The 19,122-nt window shown below is 47.3% G+C and overlaps 1 protein-coding gene and 1 long non-coding RNA gene across 3 annotated transcripts in view; both read left to right on the top strand.

Annotated features, from left to right (window-relative positions):
* Positions 1 to 337: 337 nt before the first annotated feature.
* On the top strand, positions 338 to 7,751 carry EIF3F (eukaryotic translation initiation factor 3 subunit F). The gene is made up of 8 exons (XM_024119118.3): positions 338 to 758; positions 3,977 to 4,047; positions 4,288 to 4,367; positions 4,801 to 4,938; positions 6,227 to 6,318; positions 6,745 to 6,881; positions 7,010 to 7,123; positions 7,527 to 7,751. The coding sequence occupies exons 1-8, from the start codon at positions 377 to 379 to the stop codon at positions 7,602 to 7,604; spliced, it is 1,092 nt and encodes a 363-aa protein (XP_023974886.1). The 5' UTR covers positions 338 to 376; the 3' UTR covers positions 7,605 to 7,751.
* Positions 7,752 to 8,053: 302 nt separating this feature from the next.
* LOC114488037 (uncharacterized) overlaps positions 8,054 to 19,122 on the top strand; it is a 46,810-nt gene continuing 35,741 nt past the window's right edge. Inside the window, exons 1-3 of one of the 2 annotated variants that reach the window (XR_008615354.1) lie at positions 8,054 to 8,209; positions 8,319 to 8,399; positions 10,274 to 10,649. This is a non-coding gene — a long non-coding RNA (uncharacterized lncRNA). Of the gene's footprint in view, positions 8,210 to 8,318; positions 8,400 to 10,273; positions 10,650 to 19,122 lie in introns of those variants that run through there. The other variant, XR_003683722.1, reaches the window with a different exon arrangement.

Here is a 19,122-nt window from a genome sequence, read left to right on the forward strand (position 1 = left end):
TGGCTTACTGCATTGACACCTTAGGATGTTATCAAGAACAAAGTCCTTTAAAAGGCACCTTGATGTCGATTTATCCCATCGAAGTACCAATTGAGACCCTTGCGGCACTCTCTGGCTCCATCTGGTGGCAGCTGTTTCTCTCCTCTCAGCGCGGTTCCAAGTTTACTCGGAACTACTTAGCTCGTTTCTCATTGAGTGCGCATCGGACCGAAATCAAAGAGCACAAACTCAGAGCAGACAATTGTAGCTGTGAGTAGCATCATCAGAAACCAATAAGCACAAAGATCTAGTTCACGTGGTGCAGGTTCAGCCTATCGTGCTCCTAATCTTTGTCAACTCACTCCCTTCCGCGCCCGGCTCCTTCCTTCTCGACAAGATGGCCACACCGGCAGTACCGCCGAGCGTGCCTCCCGCCACCCCAACCGAAACCCCGGCTGCGGCCTCAGACCCGGCCCCGGCTCCAGCCCCAGCCTCAGCCTCAGCGCCGGCTCCAGCGCCGGTTCCAGCTCCAACGCCGGCTCCAGCCTCATCCTCAGACCCGGCGGCAGCAGCGGCTACGACCGCGGCTCCGGGCCAGACCCCGGCCTCAGCGCCAGCCCCAGCGCAGACCCCGGCACAGTCGCTGCCTGGCCCGGCTCTCCCAGGCCCCTTCCCTGGCGGCCGCGTGGTCCGGCTGCACCCGGTCATTTTGGCCTCCATCGTGGACAGCTACGAGCGACGCAACGAGGGCGCTGCCCGAGTCATCGGGACCCTGCTGGGTGAGTGGTCAGAGAAAATTGACGTTCTCTTCTACTTCCCACATCCCGTTTATCTTGTTCCTCTCACTTCCCACCCCCATTGTAGTTATTTATAGAATAAATAGTGTGTGCCAAGCGATTTACATTTTATCTTTAATCATCCCAGTAACATTTCACGTCAAGTATTAGTCCCAATCTACGAAAAATGAATTCAAACTCTGACTAGGACGGCAAACACCTTTGACTCCCTAAGCCCAGTGACCACGTTTTCCCCCCTTAGCTACTGGTAAATGTCTTTATTTTCCAGGTGTTAAAAGAGAAGTTTTTCCTAACCACTTGGCATTGGAGTGGGGACACCTGTAGAAAGATATCCCTCTCACCAAGTAAACCGGTTTGGCAGGAGCCCATTTAGGGTTTCAATAATATTCTGCTTTCCTAAACGTCTAAGCCTGAGCCTCTGTTCCTCGGTCTCCCTAATATTAGTCCCCAGTGAGATATGGACCCCGTTCCCCCAGTGCAGTCTCTGATTCTCCATTTGGACACAATTATCTATTATTTGTATTAACGTGCACATGGAGAAATAACCTTTTCCCTGCCCGTGTTCCAAATTTGGGAAATTGATATTTTATGTTACAGTAAAATTGAGAAGCCCTAAACAGAGATTTCTGACAATATATCCCTTTCTCTGGGGACTGCTGGTCCCATCAAATTAATTTTCACTCCATCTTGGTCACAGATTTTGGACACTTTTGTGAATCCAATTTAGTCGCATGTATCGTTTCTCTTTCTTACCCTTGAACGTGTAATAGTTTCCATCGTAGAAGACAATTGGTGTATTCCGAAGAGAATGATAGTTGTCGGCAGATTCTAGAACACATTAGCTAAGTCTGTTTCCTTCAGGGCCTACTTTAGATTTAGTCTGTGAGAACTAAATTATCACAGAAGGCATCTAACTGTGCTGGTACAGACTAGGTACAAAACAGCTGTTGGTTGCCATCTTCCACCACATCAGGCACCCTCCTGACACAGACACACATTGTCTCCCTCTTTATCTTTGAGAGTGTAGCATTTTACAGGAACTTCAGTTGATCCATTATCTTTCAAGCATTGCCATAGTTGTCTCAGATCAAGCCTTCGTATTCTCTTTGCTTGTTCTCCCTTATTTTATTCTTTAAGTTTCACTCATCTTCCAGGTTCCCAGGAAAAGTTTTCACTCTCAGTCCTTCATCCCATATCCCACCCTCACCCCTATTCTTAACTTTCCAAAGTGTTCCATCGTTCTGTGACTGCCCTGCTTTGAGCTTCTGTGGCAAATGGTTCTTGCATCACTGACTTGGCACTCGACAAATACTAGCTTGCTCTTTCAGCTGCACTGTCAAATTTTCCAAACTCACTAGAGCTATTTAACTAAATAAACAATTTTCCACCCTAGGTTTGTGCTAAGTGCCCCCAAATATTAGTGACCCTAGTTAGAACAACTGTAATCTAGATTTTTTAGATCCTCTTTCAGAATGGAGTCATGGTACAAGGCTAGGTGTTACAGAGGCATTGCTTACTGAAGAATGAAGCATAGATTCTGCTTGCTAGGAACTTAGAAATTTTCAGTTAGAAATCATGAGACATATTCCATTTGGTTAAATGAGATCAGTGGTGCCTTTTATGTACCATGAAACTATTAGGTACTTAGAATTCAAAGTTTGATCAAACAAGGTCTACTTACTCTTAACCTTACATTCAAGGTGAAGATATACTCTTATATACAAATAATTAGAATATAATGTGATAAATGCTCTGGTAGAAGGGTGTTATGGTGGCATGCAAATATAGAAGACTTAACTATTTCAGATGCTCGAAGTGGTCAAGTCTGTTGACAAGAGGTCAAATAGGATGAAGAGTATGTATCCACACTATTGTATATAAAATGAAGAACAAGGGCTTGCTGTATAGCACAGGGAACTGTACTCAATATCTTTTTTTTTTACATTTATTTATTTACTTGTTTATTTATTTATTTATGGCTGCATTGGGTCTTCGTTGCTGCACGCAGGCTTTCTTTAGTTGTGGTGAGTGGGGGCTACTCTTCGTTGCGGTGTGTGGGCTTCTCGTTGCAGTGGCTTCTCTTGTTACGGAGCACAGGCTCTAGACGCAAGGGCCTCAGTAGTTGTGGCTCATGGGCTCTAGAGTGCAGGCTCACTAGTTGTGGCACACGGGCTTAGTTGCTCCGCGGCATGTGGGATCTTCCTGGACCAGAGATCGAACCCATGTCCCCTGCATTGGCGGGCAGATTCTTAACCACTGCGCCACCAGGGAAGTCCTCAATATCTTGTAATAACAAAATGGAAAAGGGTCTGAAAAAGAGTATATGTGTGTGTGTATGTGTGTACATACATAACTGAATCACTTTTCTGTACACATGTAACATTGTAAATCAACTATACTTCAATTTAAAAAAAGAAGTATGTATCCATGTGGTTTGGGGGCATAGTTTCAGCTAAGGGTGCAGAAACCATAGTGAAGTGGAATTAAACAGACGCTGATGGGTATAGGCAACATTGTGGTCTGTGGTGGAGAGGGAAGCACTTGAAGCCTGGGTGGGCAGTGCCAGTAAATGAGAAAAAAAATGGAGAGGTCAAGGGACCAGCAGTCTTAGTGAGGACAAGAAACAAATGTAGCTGGAGTAAAAGTATCATCAGACCTAGAAGAAAAAAAGTTTGTGGTATGATGTTTAAGGTTCACAGGGAGAAGGTTCTGGTTGATGGTAGGGTTAAGGTTATGACTGTGGGACCATGGCTGAAGGGAGGTACAGGGGAAGCTCCCTAAAATTGTGCTCTCAGCATAGGCTACTATATGAGTGGTCTCTGTAGACATGATTAGGATCTTCCAGGGAGCTCTGCAGCTGAAATTATATTAAGGAGAAAGTCTGGAGACTGAAAAATGAAGGTCACGGAGTGAAGATCTGGAGTAGGACTGGTAGCAGGAAGTGACAGACAGGCAAAAGGAGACCTTGTGAAGTAAGAATAGACCCTGTTTGCTGATAGTTAAAGAAGAGAGTTGGAGATTACCTCTGAGTTTCATTTCTCTGGAGAATCCTGGTTGCATATTGGTGCTCATGGCTGAACTTGGAGCTTATGTGTCCAGTTTGGGTTTTTGTTTCCTTGACTTTGAGGAGACCTCTTGAAAGCATTTGGGACAGGTGGGAGCCCAAGGTTTTATAACACATGGACAATACTCTCTCACAGGAACCGTTGACAAGCACTCAGTGGAAGTCACCAACTGCTTTTCAGTGCCGCACAATGAGTCAGAAGATGAGGTGAGTGGGAATTTGAGACCCCCGTGCGGTCTGTAGCTGCTCATTTGCTGGACTCTTCATGAGGCCCCTCCTGCGCCACAGTGTGTTGTGCTCATAACTAGAGCTGCAGTTAAAGAGCTTCGTTCCATTTGTACATATTTCCCGGGCCTCTTCTGTCTGTTGGGAGTGGCCTCTTGTCCTGTTTATCCATTTGCTGTGGACTTTTGGCTTCTTAGCTTCCTTTCCTGCCTTCCTTCTCAGGTGGCTGTTGACATGGAATTTGCTAAGAACATGTATGATTTGCACAAGAAAGTCTCTCCAAATGAGCTCATCCTGGGCTGGTAAGTTGGGAAGAGGGGATGGAAAGTCTCAGTGGTTGATTGCCAACATCTTTTGTCACCTGACTAGGTATCGTACACCCTCTTTTGGAGACAGAGTATTGAAAGTGTATTATCTCAAGGAGCTATGAATTCAGTGTGTTTTGCTGGCAGTTCTGATCCTGTGAGGCCAAGAATACTTATTTTGGACTGCAGCTTTTACTGACAAGTCTTTTTTGCCTTGCTGGTGCCTTAGAATTTTCAAGAGCTCTAAGGCAGCCTTTATTTGATTTGATACAGTTTTCAGTGTGCATATTTTTTTGGCATGTGTTGTCCCTGGGGGTATAACTACACCCCGACTAGGGGTGTTGGGTACCTAGAGACACCCATGCCACCATCCTGTTTGGTATTGATGTCGCACGTAGACATGAGTCCACAGCTGTGTTCCATTTTCCAGGTATGCTACAGGCCATGACATCACAGAGCACTCAGTGCTGATCCATGAGTACTACAGCCGGGAAGCCCCCAACCCCATTCACCTCACAGTGGACACGAGCCTCCAGAACGGCCGCATGAGCATTAAGGCCTACGTCAGGTGACCAGAGTCTTGGGCAGCAAGGGCATGAGAAGCTACCTCGTTCGTACTGTGCCTGGATGCCACCCCCCACCTCCATCCCACGCAGGTGTCATCCTTCAGTGTGCAGCTCACTGCCTAAGGAAGCCCCTTCCTCACTTTCAGCAGTTACCACTGGAGAGGTTTTACTCCGGAACAAACTCTGTCCCTGAAATTTCCACTCACTGATCCTTGTCTACCCACATTGCTGCTCATTGCTCATAACCAGTTTCGAAGGGCAGCCCTTTAGGTATTTGAGCAAGCTCGTTTTTCCTGTCATCTTTTCTAGAAGTTAACTGTTACACAGCTCCTACAGCCGATCCTCACATAGTGTTCTGGTCATGATTCTTCTCCACATTCACTGATATTCTGAGTTGCCCTTCATGTCATTATCACTAAAACTTCACAGGACACAGGGCAGTACAGATTAAAGAATGGCTGTCCTTGTTTTGAACATGTCTATTAACCTGGGATAGAGTACAGTTTGGATGACAGTAACATTACCCTGTTGGCACATTAAGCAGCTAGAATGCTGGTTGATGGGAGATATTGGGAAAGGCTCTAGAGGCATGCTGAAGAAGGGGCAGCTGTAGGAGTTGGAAGGATTATATTTTCTGCTTAGACTGAAGCCCTTTGTTAGCACATCTCTTACTTTAACTTTGTGCCATTTTTGTGTCTGACACTGAGGTGACCAGTTACCTATTATGTGGTAGGACAAAGATGGTGGATGTCAAGTCCTCATGGGCCAGTTGGTGTACCACTAACCTCTAGCTGTTGCCTGATTTCTGAAAGTATAGTTGACATAGTAAAGGCAGTCACCTTTACTAAAATTACTTACAGCACCCAGTCTGATCTTGATGGGCCAGAGTCGACTTTTGTTTTTCAGTGCTGATGAGGAACTCGGTCCCAGAGAAGACCTGTCCTGTCACTTCTTTGTGTGAGGAAGGATGTCTAGGCAGCTAGTTCCACAGGGAAATCCAGTGTCCTGTCCTCAACACTGAGATTTCAGTGTGTGAAGTAATTCTCTATAAAGGGTCCAGGCCCGGTCCAAAAGCTGAGCCCCTTCTCTCAGGCCAAGGGTTTGGTGTGTGGAATGAGCTAAGGGAAGAAAGTGACTTGTTCCCTTTAGCCCTCTGGGCTTCAAGTGGCCCAGCTTTCTTCTTTCAGAACCTTGGAAGCCATACTTTTGGTATGACTGCTTTCCCAGCCTGCACTAGACATGAAACCCCCTCCCAAGTCCATCTGTTAAACTTGGCTTTTCTCTCCGCAGCACTTTAATGGGTGTTCCTGGGAGGACCATGGGGGTGATGTTCACCCCTCTGACAGTGAAATACGCATATTATGACACTGAACGCATTGGAGGTGAGTGACTTGCCCATACCCGCTTTCTAGGTCTTGGGCATTTTTCAGGGGAGGGGGTTTCTGTTCTGTAACAAAGATGGAGGGCCTTGGGTGTGTTAAGAGGAATGGTTGATGTAAGGTTTGTGATGACTAGAAGTCATTCTTCTGTAGAAATGGGAGTCAAGGCAAGGAATTATTTGTGAAATTGTTAGAGGTGGGAAATCATCAGCACCAGAGGCTACACGGCCATTCATATGAGACCAGAACCAGTGATCAGCATACTGGGTGTAGGAGTTGAACTCTCTCCGGAGAAAGAAAAGCTAATAAGGGCAGGGCGGGGGGGTTTGGGGAAGCTGACTCAGTCCAAAGGGAGGTGGTTAGAGATCTCTTTCCTGATGGGATGACTGAATTCTCTGTGTCACTTCTACCCCCAACCTGCTCCCACAGTTGACCTGATCATGAAGACCTGTTTTAGCCCCAACCGGGTAATCGGCCTCTCCAGTGACTTGCAGCAAGTGGGAGGGGCATCGGCCCGCATCCAGGACGCCCTCAGCACAGTGTTGCAGTATGCGGAGGACGTGCTGGTGAGGAGCGGAGGGAAAAGGAGGGAGGAGGGCATGATCTCCACTCTGAGATGGCTGGGGATGTGCTGGTGAAGTGACGGTCTCGGTGGTGAGAATTAACTCTTCCTCGTTGACTCTTTGGTGCTCAGTCTGGAAAGGTGTCAGCTGACAATACCGTGGGCCGCTTCTTGATGAGTCTGGTTAACCAAGTACCCAAAATAGTTCCTGAGGACTTCGAGACCATGCTCAACAGCAACATCAACGTGAGTGCCATCCCTGGGCTTCTGGGGGCCTGTGCCTTCCCCCACCTCAGCCGTACACCTGTGGAGGGGGTTGGGAAAGGTGACCTGGAGGGGATAGAGGAAACAGGGCTCCGCCTTTGGCCCCCTTGCAGTCCAGGCTCGGGGGAAGAGAGCACAGGTGCTCGGAGATTCCCTTCCTGCTGTTGCCTTGCTTCCTGTGGCTCAGGTGTATCAGTAGAGATGAGAAAGTGTTCTCAGGCATTTCCTTCCTGTCTTCCACCTTCCACTCTTGCTCAGCCTCTCCCAGCTCTTGTTTATCCAGGACTGCCCTCACCCAGTGTCCATCATACAACTGGCCAAGACCAGCCTTTCTGCTCACTCTTTTACCCAGCCTCTCACTCATCCTGGATTCCTTCTCTTCCAGGACCTGCTGATGGTGACCTACCTGGCCAATCTCACGCAGTCACAAATTGCCCTCAATGAGAAACTTGTGAACCTGTGAATGGTCCGCAAGCAGCCCTCCTACCAGGCTGGGCCCCAGCCAACCCTGGGACTCAGAATGGAGTGAAGGAGAAATGGTTTCTTTGTGGTTTGAGTCACACTGAGTCAGTCAACTGCTTGTGACTGTAAATAAACATAGCCTACCTTTCGTAAATGAATTCCATATTATGTGAGTTTACCTCTGGGTGGAAGGGAGAAGACAGTTCTGGAGCTCACACAGAAACCAGGAAGTGAGCACCCTGGTGGAAGTTGGTTGTGTGTGTGGCCTCGCTCGTCTTCAGTAGTAGCACCCACAGCCCAAGCCGCTTTAGCTGCTTCTGACCTGAGACCAGATAGCCTTCTCAGCAACCTGGTGGTACAGGGACGCTTGCTCCCCACTCTTTTGCCTACGTTCAGAGCAAACTATCTCCCCCAAAAATGGTTTTTATCACTTTTCTTCCATAGCATCTTAAATGGATGGCAGTACAAAGAGTTGCTTTGTGCAGTTTGAAGTACCTGGAGGGTGCTAGTGAAGGGAGAGAGGTGGGAGAGAAGGGAAGGAGTGGATACAGACCTCTGTCCTGAGACCCATGAGTGTGCGCTGGTGGAAAGACAGCCTTCTCTGTGGTGAGGATAACTGTGCTTTACCAAATTTTTTCCTTTGATTTTCAACCTGGAAGGGTGTCCACTGACAGTACTGTGAACCATTTCTTGATGGGTCATGTCGTTTCCACAGGAAATGAAGATGAGAATCCATGGAGGGAAAATAATTGAGAGACTTGGGTACTTAACCTGAACTGAAAGAGTAAAGGGTGTGGTAAGTGTTTTAAAGCACCTGAATCATAGGACAGAGCTGTTTGCCATGTGGTCCGGGGAGATAGGATTAAGATCTGTAGGTTGTTTCCCTCCATTTTGGTAGGGAAAACAGAAAAGTGAATAATCAGTTGAAAAACAGTAGAAAGTCAGTGCTGGGTCTAACATTTTTTGAGCTCTTACTATGTTTGGGGGCAGTTTTAATTATCTTTATATTGCAAAAGGAACTAGGGTTCAGAGGAGTTGAGTACGTTGCTGGAGGTGACACAATTAGTAAGTGATGAAACAGGATATGAATCCAGGTCTGGATTTTTTTTCATGTGCTACCCTCTGCTTCACAGTTTAGTGGCCCGAAGAAATACTCTAATAAAGCAAAAATGCAACATAACGGGAATATATAAGGATTAACCAGCTCTGTCAGAGAGAGTCTACCTAGGACGTGATATCCGAGCTGGTGTTTTTTGTTTTTAAACCAGGAAATCAGGAAAGGGTGATCGGGACAGAGGAAATAGATGTTAAAAAGCTTAACCTGTTCAGAATCTAAGGAGACGTATGCAGGAGCCAGACTGTAAGGTCCTCAGCCTGTGGAGGTTGGATTTTTATCCTGGAAGTTGTGGGGGAAAGCGCTGGATAATTTTAAGCAGATTTAATCAGATTTGGATTTCAGGAAGATCACCCAGTACCGTTATAGAGGAAGGAGGGAAAGGGAGAAAAACAGAAGGCAGGGAGACAGAGAGTCACTGTGATTGTTGAGAGGAGATGAGAGCCCAGACTAAGGCAGGGGCAGTGGGGATGGTGACGGAGACTTGGATTCAGGGGGACTTGGAGTCTGGTTGGCACCTGGATGGTGAGGGATGGGACGAGTCTAGGATGTTGCCTGGTTTCTGATAAAGGTGATTGAAAGGGTAGTGGTATATGGAAACCCTGGCTACTCAAGAGTGGTGGAAGCTGAGGATGCAGAGAGGTGTGTCCAGAGTTAAGGTTACAGAGGTCATTTACCAAATGAAGTTTTAAATGCAAATAAATAATTGTGACTTATTTGGTAAACTGTGGGACTGCACCAGATCTTTTGAGGAAAGGCTGAAGAATTCAAGTTACCTGTTTGCTTATGTTAATACTTACCAAATGCTAACCAGTGTGCTAAGCAAAAGGTCCTGGTGCCTGCTTAGAATCTATGGGAGGGACAGACAAGTAAAGAGACCATCACCTTGGGAATCACAAGGTGTTATAGGTCATGGAAAGCTTCCAGTTAGGGAATGAAATCTAAGCTGGACTTGAAGAATGAGAAAGAGACAGATAGAAAAAGAAGAGAGGAAAATAAGGTATTCTATGCACAGAAAATAGGGTGTGCAAAGGCTCAGTGTCACCAGTGTCACTTCATTGTTGCCCACTCCTGTCTAGGAGATGTTCATAAGGCAGAGACACTCCTCTGTGCCTTAAAGGATGCTGGATTTTTTCCCCCAGCCTTTGCTTATATGTGCACAAGTTTGTCTTTCCTGTGAAAGGTATGTTCACATGTTCTCTTTGTATGTGGTTGTGCCTGTGCTGAGAATACTGCAGGGTGTGTCTGGGCAGACATCTAGTAACTAACTGGTCCCTCCTCCTCTGACACCTCCCCCCACAACCGTTCCATTCCCCAGGGTTCCGGCCTGGGTCCTCTGCTTGGAGGAGCTCAGGGAAGCCTGGGACCGATTACTGCCTGTGTGTTAAAGATGCCCAGGCTCCAGCTCTGGCCCAAATTCAGTACTGGTTTCCTGATTCCAGGCTAGTTAAATGAACACCAGATCTCTCACCTGGATGTCTCAGAAGCATCTTAAATTCAGCACGTTTCATATTGAATTGATTGTCTCTTCCTCACCCACAAAATCACTTCCTCAGGTGATGATGCAACCATGTCCCCAGTTGTCAAAGCCAGAAACCTTGGATGAATCCTTGATTCCCCCTCCCCCCATCATGCCTCAACCAGTTGATCACAACTCTGCTATCACTCTTGCCGTCTGTGATATAATAAGAAATACATATTTTCATCCACGTTCCTAGGTTCCTGGCATGCAGCTCTTAAACTCTTTGGAATTTCGTAAGTGATAAGACATACAAAGATGTAAAGAGACTCTTGTTATTCCTAACCAGCCTCTTTCAACCACACCTGAGTTTATGTTAGTGATTTTTGGAAAGCTCCTAGATAACCGCAGGATGGGGGCTGGTTGCCATGTGAACCAACCATGTGATTGGAGGTTGGAACTTTCAGCCCAGGGTGGGGAGAGGGGCTGAAGGTTGGGTCACAGTGACCACAGATTTAATCAATTCTGCCTGTGTGATGGGGCCTCCATTAAAAGCCCAAAAGGGCAAAGTTGGGAGAGCTGGGTTGGTGAACAAGAATGTGTCCAGGAGCAAGACACATGCCAGGAAAATAGCGTACCCCAAACTCCACAAGGACAGTTGCTCTTGTGCCTGGGACCCTTGCAGACCTCACCCTGTGTGCCTCTTCATCTGCTGTTCAGTCATACCCTTTAATATCCTTTGTAACAAAGCAGAAATGGTAAGTAGACTTTTTCTGAGTTCTGTGAGCTGCTCTGGCAAATTAATTAAACCCGAGGAGGGGGTTGTGGGAGCCTCCCGTTTATAGCCGGTGGATGAGAAGCAGTGGTGTCAACCTGCACTTGTGACTGGCATCTTAATTGGGGGGAGGGGGGGGGACCGTCTTGTGTGACTGAGTCTTTAGCCTTAGGATCTGGTGCTGTCTCCAGGTAGATGATGTCAGAACTGAGTTAGACCAGAGGACGCTCAGCTGGTGTCGGCATTGCTTGGGGTGAGGAAATCAGCTGCATATCTGGTCACAGAAGTGTTTGATGTGAGTAGTCAGCGTGGAGTAGAGGAAAACAGGTTCCCTATTCCCCCTCTTCCATCCGTTCTCACAGCAGCCGCACTGCTCTTGTAAATCCGACCAGGACACACCTCAGATGAAGTTCAGGCGTGTCTTATTGCCAGGATGAAGTCAAACGTACCACAACCTGTAGGCTCATGATGGCCTTGCCTGCCTCTCCAGCTCTGCCCCGTACACTCACAGCCTGGGCTGCCTTTGCTCTGCCCTCTGCCTAGAATACAGCCCCTTTAGCTGGCTTAGTACTACTGCTCCTTTAGGTTTAGTCTAGATGCTGCCTCCTCTTGGAAGGTGCTCCTATACCATGATCCCACAACTTGCTCCTACTTAGCATCTATCTCACCATTTTGGACTTGTCTGTTTATCCTCTGTAAGAACACAAGCTCTCTGAGAGCAAAGACTGTCTATTCTTTCGGCTGTTAGATCCCAGAACCGCCCATATACAGATTAGGTTCTCAGTAAATGTACGTGACGTGAATAAATGAATGGATGGCTTGTGGAATAATTACCACGAGACACTCTGGGCATCGTAAGTTCATCGGAGCACCGGGATCCTCTGGAGAGGGGCTGGAGGGAAGGAGCACGCCAGACACGTCATCTGTTTAACTCGTTTATCCTACAGGTATTTAGTGTACACCAGACCTAGTGTAGGACGCTGGGGATACAGAAGTAGGTGAACTGTGCTCTCTGCCCCCTATGGGTTTCAGTCTTGGAGTGGAGACGCACAAAAATAAACAACTGTGACAAAATGGAATAAGAAATGTAATGTAAAAGAAGTAGGAACAAATCTTGGGGAGGCACAGTAGAGGGCATGCTTAAATCTGCCTGAGAGCTAGAGAGGGAATTCAGTCTTGAAAGACGTTGGGAATTGACACAAAACAGGAAGAGCTCTGAAGAAAGTGGGATGAAGATCAAAATATGACTCAATTTTACAATGGCCTGTCTATAGGGAGTTGTGTTTCCAAGGATACAGCAGCCTAGAGGTAAAAATTGAGTTGTGATAACAGCCACGACAGTTTCTGTTGCCCTACCTTCTCTGTGGGGTCACCTGCTTCCTCAGGTCCTCCCCAGAAGTCGTCTAGCGTGTCTCACAAGTTCTCTGAACCTGGGGTTGATTATGTATTTTGAAATTTCAACTAAATTTTATAAAATAATTTTTTAAAATAGTATGAAATACTCATTATCCATGCCATTAAGCCTTCAAAAACCTTATTTTGAATAGTTTCATAAATTTCTATTATGTGGACAAGCTCTAAACAATTTTTTAGTGTTGGACTTGTGGGTTGTTTCCAGTCTTGTGCTAACATCATTCCATGGTGAACAACTGTGTGCAGACATGAATGTCTGGCTTTCCATTTCTTTGGGATGATCTGTATCCCCTACTTTGTGTCACACATTGTCACCTGGGAAGCCCACACAGTGCCATCCAACCTCTGCATGTGAAGGAGACCTTTGTGAGAGTAAATCACAGCTTCCTCTTGCCCTCTCCACTGTGGAGGGAGGGAGTGGGAAGCTGAGGGGACCAGAGACAACATGATCCCCCTCTACCCTCCATGGGTCCATAATCTCCATAAAGCTCTCCTCCATCAGCCCAAACCAGAGTCCCAGTAAAAATGAACTCAATCAAAGTAGCCTTGGAGCGCACGGGAGAGTCTAGGGACGTGGAAATCTGAACACGGTTCCCTGTTCCTAACTCCAGCCTATCTGCTCTCTTGAGCCTGTGGGCTCCTTGGCCGCAAGAGAGGCCTTGGGCTCTGCTGGAGTCCCAAGAGAGAGAATTACTTTAGAGCTTTGTCCCTGGTGGGCCAGGGGAGTGCTGGGAGGCCGATACGGAGAGGTCTCTGGCAAGACCAGGAAGCTCTGGATCCTGTGCAGAACATGGCCCACAGCCACTGGTGGTCTCTTGAGGGCAGCAGGTGTGGGGTCTTACTGGATTCTTGCTCTGGCCAAGAAGGATGGAACAGGTAAACTGAGCCATGCCACCCCCTGAGGCAGGGAGTCAGGCAAGGGCTTCAGCAGGGCATTGGCATCCTGCTTGTTTCTGCTCAGCCTGTTCTAGGCAGAGAGACCATTTCACCTTCCAGCACCCACAGAATTTCCAGCAATGGCCAGGCTCTACTCCACAGCAGGTCTCAGTCAGGCCTCCTTGAAGAATCAAGGAGCCCTTTCTTACTGCAAGTTTGCTTGGCACAGCGTATGACTGTGACATCAGGTTCCAAGCATAGATGAAATTAGCATTTCTCCCACGTGCTAGCCATGGTCAGCATTTCCAGGAATGTTCAAACAGGGCCCAACTGCCGGAACTGAGTTGCTTTTACACTTACTGTCATGTCTAGGAATACATGCACTCTCGGTAATGCAAGCTCTAACAGGGTTAGCGAAATTTCTGTTGTCCCCCTTTTCCCCAGTGACGTCTCCCGGAAGGGAAAACAGTTGCATTTGGTGATGATCTAGGCTGTGATTAGGTCTGTTTGTTCCATGATGGTCTGTCTGATCCTTCCTGGTCTATCTTCTGCCTTATTCGGATTGCCAGTCCTGTGTTTATGTCTCTGTCTCGTGATGATGGCCATCAGTTTTATTATGGTCTCCATGTCCCACAATATTGGGCCCTCTGCCGCTTAGTTCCCTGAGAGCACTGCTCTATGTCTGAGGCTTTCTGAGTCATGGCCACCAGAGGGCGCCCTTGCGCTACTTAAAGTCTATTGGTTGCCAGTTCCTTTTTCTGAGTAGTTTTTTCCAAGGGCCTGGTAAAGAAAAAGCACCTTCTGCTTTGGAGAGGCTACATTGGTACACAGTAAGTGACCAAAGCTTCTGGAGAGTCTTCTCTTGGACTTAGTGTTGGACTTGTGAGCCATAGAGTGATGACACCCAAGTATCTTACTCTATGCCCACCCCAATGTCACTCCAAATAAGCATACTTCTTTTCAAAAAATGGTTTGGAAACACAGTTTTAAGTAAATCTTCTAGGGCCCACTCTCCTTCCAGTCAGATTGTAATCTACAAGCCCCTCTATACAAAAGTCCTGGAGCTTCCACTTTCCAGGAGAAACGCAGGCCCACCAAAATGAAGTTTCTGGGGCTTTCCAGCCAGGGAAGGAGTGGTAAAGCTCCTATATAGTCCTGGGCACCCTATGAAAGAGCCTGGCCTCTCTGTATGTTACTAGAGTTTTGGGCAGGTGAGTGAGGGGCCCTCACCAAACTCCGGAGCTTGGAAGAAAGAGAATGATACAAGGCAGGATCACGTCCAAACAGTCCCAGGTAAGACTACTTGGCTGATTGGGATGCAAGAGATGGATAGAGGTAAGGGTTAGCTGAGAAACCCCAAAATGCAGCTGGAGAGGGGACACACATAGTTTGGGTCCCCTGAAAGTAAAACATGTGACAAGGACTTGTGGGGAAGGCAGTTGATGGGGAAGGCAATCTGTATTAGATTCCTAGGGTTGTCATAAAAATGTACCACAAACTTGGTGTCTCATGACAACAGAAACTTATTCTCTCACAGTTCTGGAGGCTGGAAGTCTGAAATCAAGGGGTTTGTGGGTCATGCTCCCTCGGAAGCCTCTGGAGGAGGATCCTTCCTTGCCTTTCCCAGCTTCTGGTAGCCCCAGCTGTTCCTTGGTTTGCAGCTGCAGCACTTCTGTCTCTGCCCCTGTTGTCATCTGGCATTCTCCTTGTGGTCTGTTTCCAAACATCCGTCTTGTAAGGACACCAGTCATATTGGATTAGGGCTCACCCTATTGGCCCCATCTTAATTTGTTTACATCTTCAGAATCCTATTGCCAAATAAGGTCATATTTCCAGATACCAGGGCTTAGGATTTCAGCATATCTTTTGGGAGGGACACAATCAGCCCATAACATGCTCCAAGAAGCACAAGTGAATGGAGACAAGGAAGGGAGGAAGGCCTACCATACAATCTATGGTATTAAGCTGGTCGTTTCCATTCCACTGAGAATCTTCTAAGGAACTGTGTAAAATACCCCTGAGGATTCTCCCGCTGAAAGACTTGAAGGCTGGGACATTTAACCAGTTCTCCCGTTGGTTGAAGAATTTCTTAGGAGGTTAACTTCCTCATACTTACAGGCTGCATCTACAGGTGGGCTGAGCGTATTTCGCCAGCTGATAAGGAGAGCTTGCAGTGGGTTGTGAACCTTGTGCGAGGAGCTGTCCACCACAGCGGTGCTGAAGTCGGGGAGGTTGTGGGCTATGGCACAGGGAACAAAAAGTGTCTGTGAAGGTACACCCTTTGTATCACTCAGATCTGCTCATGACCCGCAATAAGTCCACTCTGTCATTGACTCTTACAGGCAGTGGTCGGTTGCAAGCTGTGTTAAAAAAAAAAAAACAAAAACTTTCAACAGGAGTGTCAGTGGAATCTAGTTCCCCTGCTGTGGTTGCTCCTGAGCCACTATTAATATTCATCATCTCCTTCCCAAAACCCAGCAACCAATGCTGGTCTGGATTGCTTGTCCTGGGGGTCTGAGCCCTTGGCTTCTTTGCTGTTATCAGGCTTTGTTGGCTGTGATTGTATAGTCACTGTCATCACCGGGCCTGAAAGCACCAAGAGCCACTCCAGCACCCAGGTGTCAGGTGAATCCTCCCTGACCCCATTATGCAGAATATCCTTATCTCTCTGGACAGTCAGGGATGATTGCTCCCTCCAGTATGATAACTCTCTTTTTGCCTCATGGTCCACTGGCATGAGGAGCCCAAAATGGAAAGCTTCCCATGTCAACCAGTGGAAGATGTCCCCCACAGGATCAGGTCCTCTAGTATAACAGAGCCAGTCGCAGAAATGGCAAACAGTTTCTGCAAGGAGGTCCCCGAGGTGATGATGAAAGGGGTCAATTCTACCTCACCCCTTGGCTTCTTGGCCCTGTGTATTCTAACTACCGGGGACATAGCGCTATATATCGGCTGATAGTTTACTGCATATACTGCATCCTGGAGGACAGTGTCCTAATCCACAGGGTGTCATCCTAAAGCTGGCTCCTTAGCTGAGCCTTTAAAAGGGCATTCCCGCTTTCTACCCTCTGCTTCCAGGTAATGAAGTATATGGGAAGACCCCTTGTTTTACAGAACCATTGTCACAGTCCTTTACCATAATACACACCCTTCAGCTGAGATTCCACTCCACAGGATCCCAGGTTGATAATGAGACGTTCTATAAGTCACTGGAGAAACGCTACAGCATGGAAGATAAATCCATATTCAGAAAAGCTTTCAGTTGCAGTAAGGAGAAGTCTGATGCAATCAACTTGCCAAGTGCTGGGGTCATCTCCTCAAGGGATGACAGCACGATGAGGATCCAGCCTCTGCGATGAGCATTCAGTAGCAGCAGTAGGTATCAATCGATCAGCCTTGGTGAGAGGACTCCCTGTCATTGGGCCTATGCAGAGCTTCCATCTCTGCCACCTTCCCATTCTGTTCGTGGGCCTAAGCACTTACTTGGTTGAGGATAGAAACCTACTGATATCCAAACACGTCATTCTGTGTACCGGGTTGTTGAGGGCCTCCTCTTCTGCAGCAGATGCTTTCTGATGAGCAGTGACTTGAGACTCAAAAGATCTGCCCAATCTGACGCCTCTCCTGTTAGTCCATCCACACGCCTTTCCCCCAGACTTCCTTCTCCAGTATTCCAATCTTCCTTCATCCAGGCCTCTGACCAACCAATTGAGTTATTCGCCACTGCTCAGAAGTCCATGTATATTCTCACCTCAGGCCACGCCTCCCTACATGCAAAGTCGATGGCCAAGTGTACTGCCCACGAGGAGGGTTTCCCTCACCACTCACTCACCTTTAGCACTTGTCCCAAGTGGGTGTGCGGTATGGCTGCAATTCATTTTTGGTTTGTACCATTGTGTCAAGCCAACCCATCCATATGCCAGGTTCAAATTTTTTTCCTCCTACAGCTGTGGTGGTCGGGAACCCCCCAGATGCGTGAACGGGAGCTGAGGGAGCAGGTTGGTGCAACAGGGGTACATGACATGGAGTCTAAACCACCTTTCCATGCAGCTTACTTGTGCCCTCTGAGCCTGACCTAAAAGTACCCTTGTCATCATACAATGAATCATCCTTTCAAGACTGCTGAACTAGTGAACATAATCACCCAGTTCATGACTGGGCCAACTTAAGACTGGTGGCCCAGACTGCAATGGGCATTTCTAGTCATACAGTGTCTTGATGTCCCATTTTCAGGTCTTTGCAGGCTGTACTTGGGCCTGGTAGCACACCATGAGCTGCTTTTCAAATGAGCAGTTCTGTGCTGCAGAAGGCATGGCTTAGCTCTCAAACCTGGAAGATCTCCTTTTGGAACTTCCCACAGACTCCATCCACACAGTGTTCCCATCTAACACAGAGGCCTCTGGCACTGTTGGACTTTCAGGTCATAGAACTCAAAAGAGTCAGGGCAGCTGGGACCTCAGCTTGAACCTGCTGAAGATGCCTTTCTTGCTTTTAGAACTAAAAGAGATAGTGGGTTCTCTGGTCTCGTAATAAATCCATTCCAACATACCTACCTCCCCGAGCCCTCCAACACTCAGTAAACTGCCAACGTAGTTCCTTTCTCAGGGTGGGTTCTCCAGAGCCAGACTCTGAAGTGAATACTTACGTACAAGTGATTTATTAAGGAAGTGCCCTAGTGGTGTGATGGTAAACGATTAACAACTGGCTCTTTGGAAAGAAAGCCTTGATTTGAAGCATTTGCCCATTTCCATGAATACTCCGTGGTGAATGCTCCCACCATGGCCAATTTAAAGCTACCAACAGGACGTTTCTGAACATGGAGTTGAGAAGAGATGCTAACAATTGGCTCTTGGTTCTGGTCAGCTCCAGCACGCTGCTGAAATGCCTCTGCAGGAGACAAGGAAAGGAGTGGGTGCAGGAGGACAGGGAAGTAAAGCGAGAATGTGATCTCAGAGACCACAGGGAGGCTCCGGAGTACAAGTTACACCTCCGTGTTGCACGTGCCCAAGGCAAGGATGCTGCACTTTCATACCCCTGCACCTAAAAGGTGTTAGGCAAGGGCCACCCAGGGTGGAAGTAAATTCCTAGGTACCTATGGCTCTTTGTAGCTTCATGGTATGAAGGCAGTCCTCTGAGGAGGAGATGCAGGAGTTGGATTTTAGAAGCAAGAGTACATAAAAGCTGTTGGTGAAAGTGAAAGATGGGCAGGACACACATAGGAATAGGAAAAGGGAACCAAAAGGATCGGAGCAAAGCACCAACGTTGTCCTCTACACACCTCACTGCAGGGCCATCACCATATCCAAGCTTTAGGGAGTGATCGCAGCAAATGTATCAGACCAGCTCCAGTTGCCCTTGCCTGAGCATTCAATCCCGAATCACGGGAGAGTGCTCCCAGATCAGTAAATTCTCCCCTATCTAACGTTATATTCCAATCTCCCCACCCCAGTCCCGGCCCAACACCCTCAAGTTCTGCTCCCACGTATGCTCTCCACGGGCCTACCACTGTGTATCAGACAGGGTTGAAGCAGAGGAGAACCCACTCTCCAAAAGAGGACAGAGACCTTTGTCTATCTTTGAGTGATATCCCTTCTAGCTGAGTCACATGCCCCTTTTGATATCATGTAACTTAAATCCTGAAATCAGATTACTATTTATACGTCTCGTATTAGATGGTAAGGGAATGGCAGAGGTGAAAGAAAAATATCGCTTAATATATACACAAACATAATCATATCAGGAGAGGAAGAGCTCTTTCTACCAGCAACGGAGCCTCAGCATAATTTAGGGGTTCAAGCTTCATCAAAATCTTCTCATGTGTCCTCATCCCAATTTTCAGGTCCTCCCCATCCCCAGTCTCTTTTTTTTTTTTTTTTTTTTTT

Source organism: Physeter macrocephalus, chromosome 16 (genome assembly GCF_002837175.3).
Source record: "Physeter macrocephalus isolate SW-GA chromosome 16, ASM283717v5, whole genome shotgun sequence".
Lineage (NCBI taxonomy): Eukaryota > Metazoa > Chordata > Mammalia > Artiodactyla > Physeteridae > Physeter > Physeter macrocephalus.

What these genes read in the sequence shown, in the direction of transcription:
- EIF3F (XM_024119118.3), top strand. Translation starts at nt 377, where the DNA reads ATGGCCACACCGGCAGTACCGCCGAGCGTGCCTCCCGCCACCCCAACC. An exon ending in AGTCATCGGGACCCTGCTGG is followed by an intron (nt 759 to 3,976) that starts GTGAGTGGTCAG and finishes ACTCTCTCACAG; the next exon opens with GAACCGTTGACAAGCACTCA. An exon ending in AGCATTAAGGCCTACGTCAG is followed by an intron (nt 4,939 to 6,226) that starts GTGACCAGAGTC and finishes TTCTCTCCGCAG; the next exon opens with CACTTTAATGGGTGTTCCTG.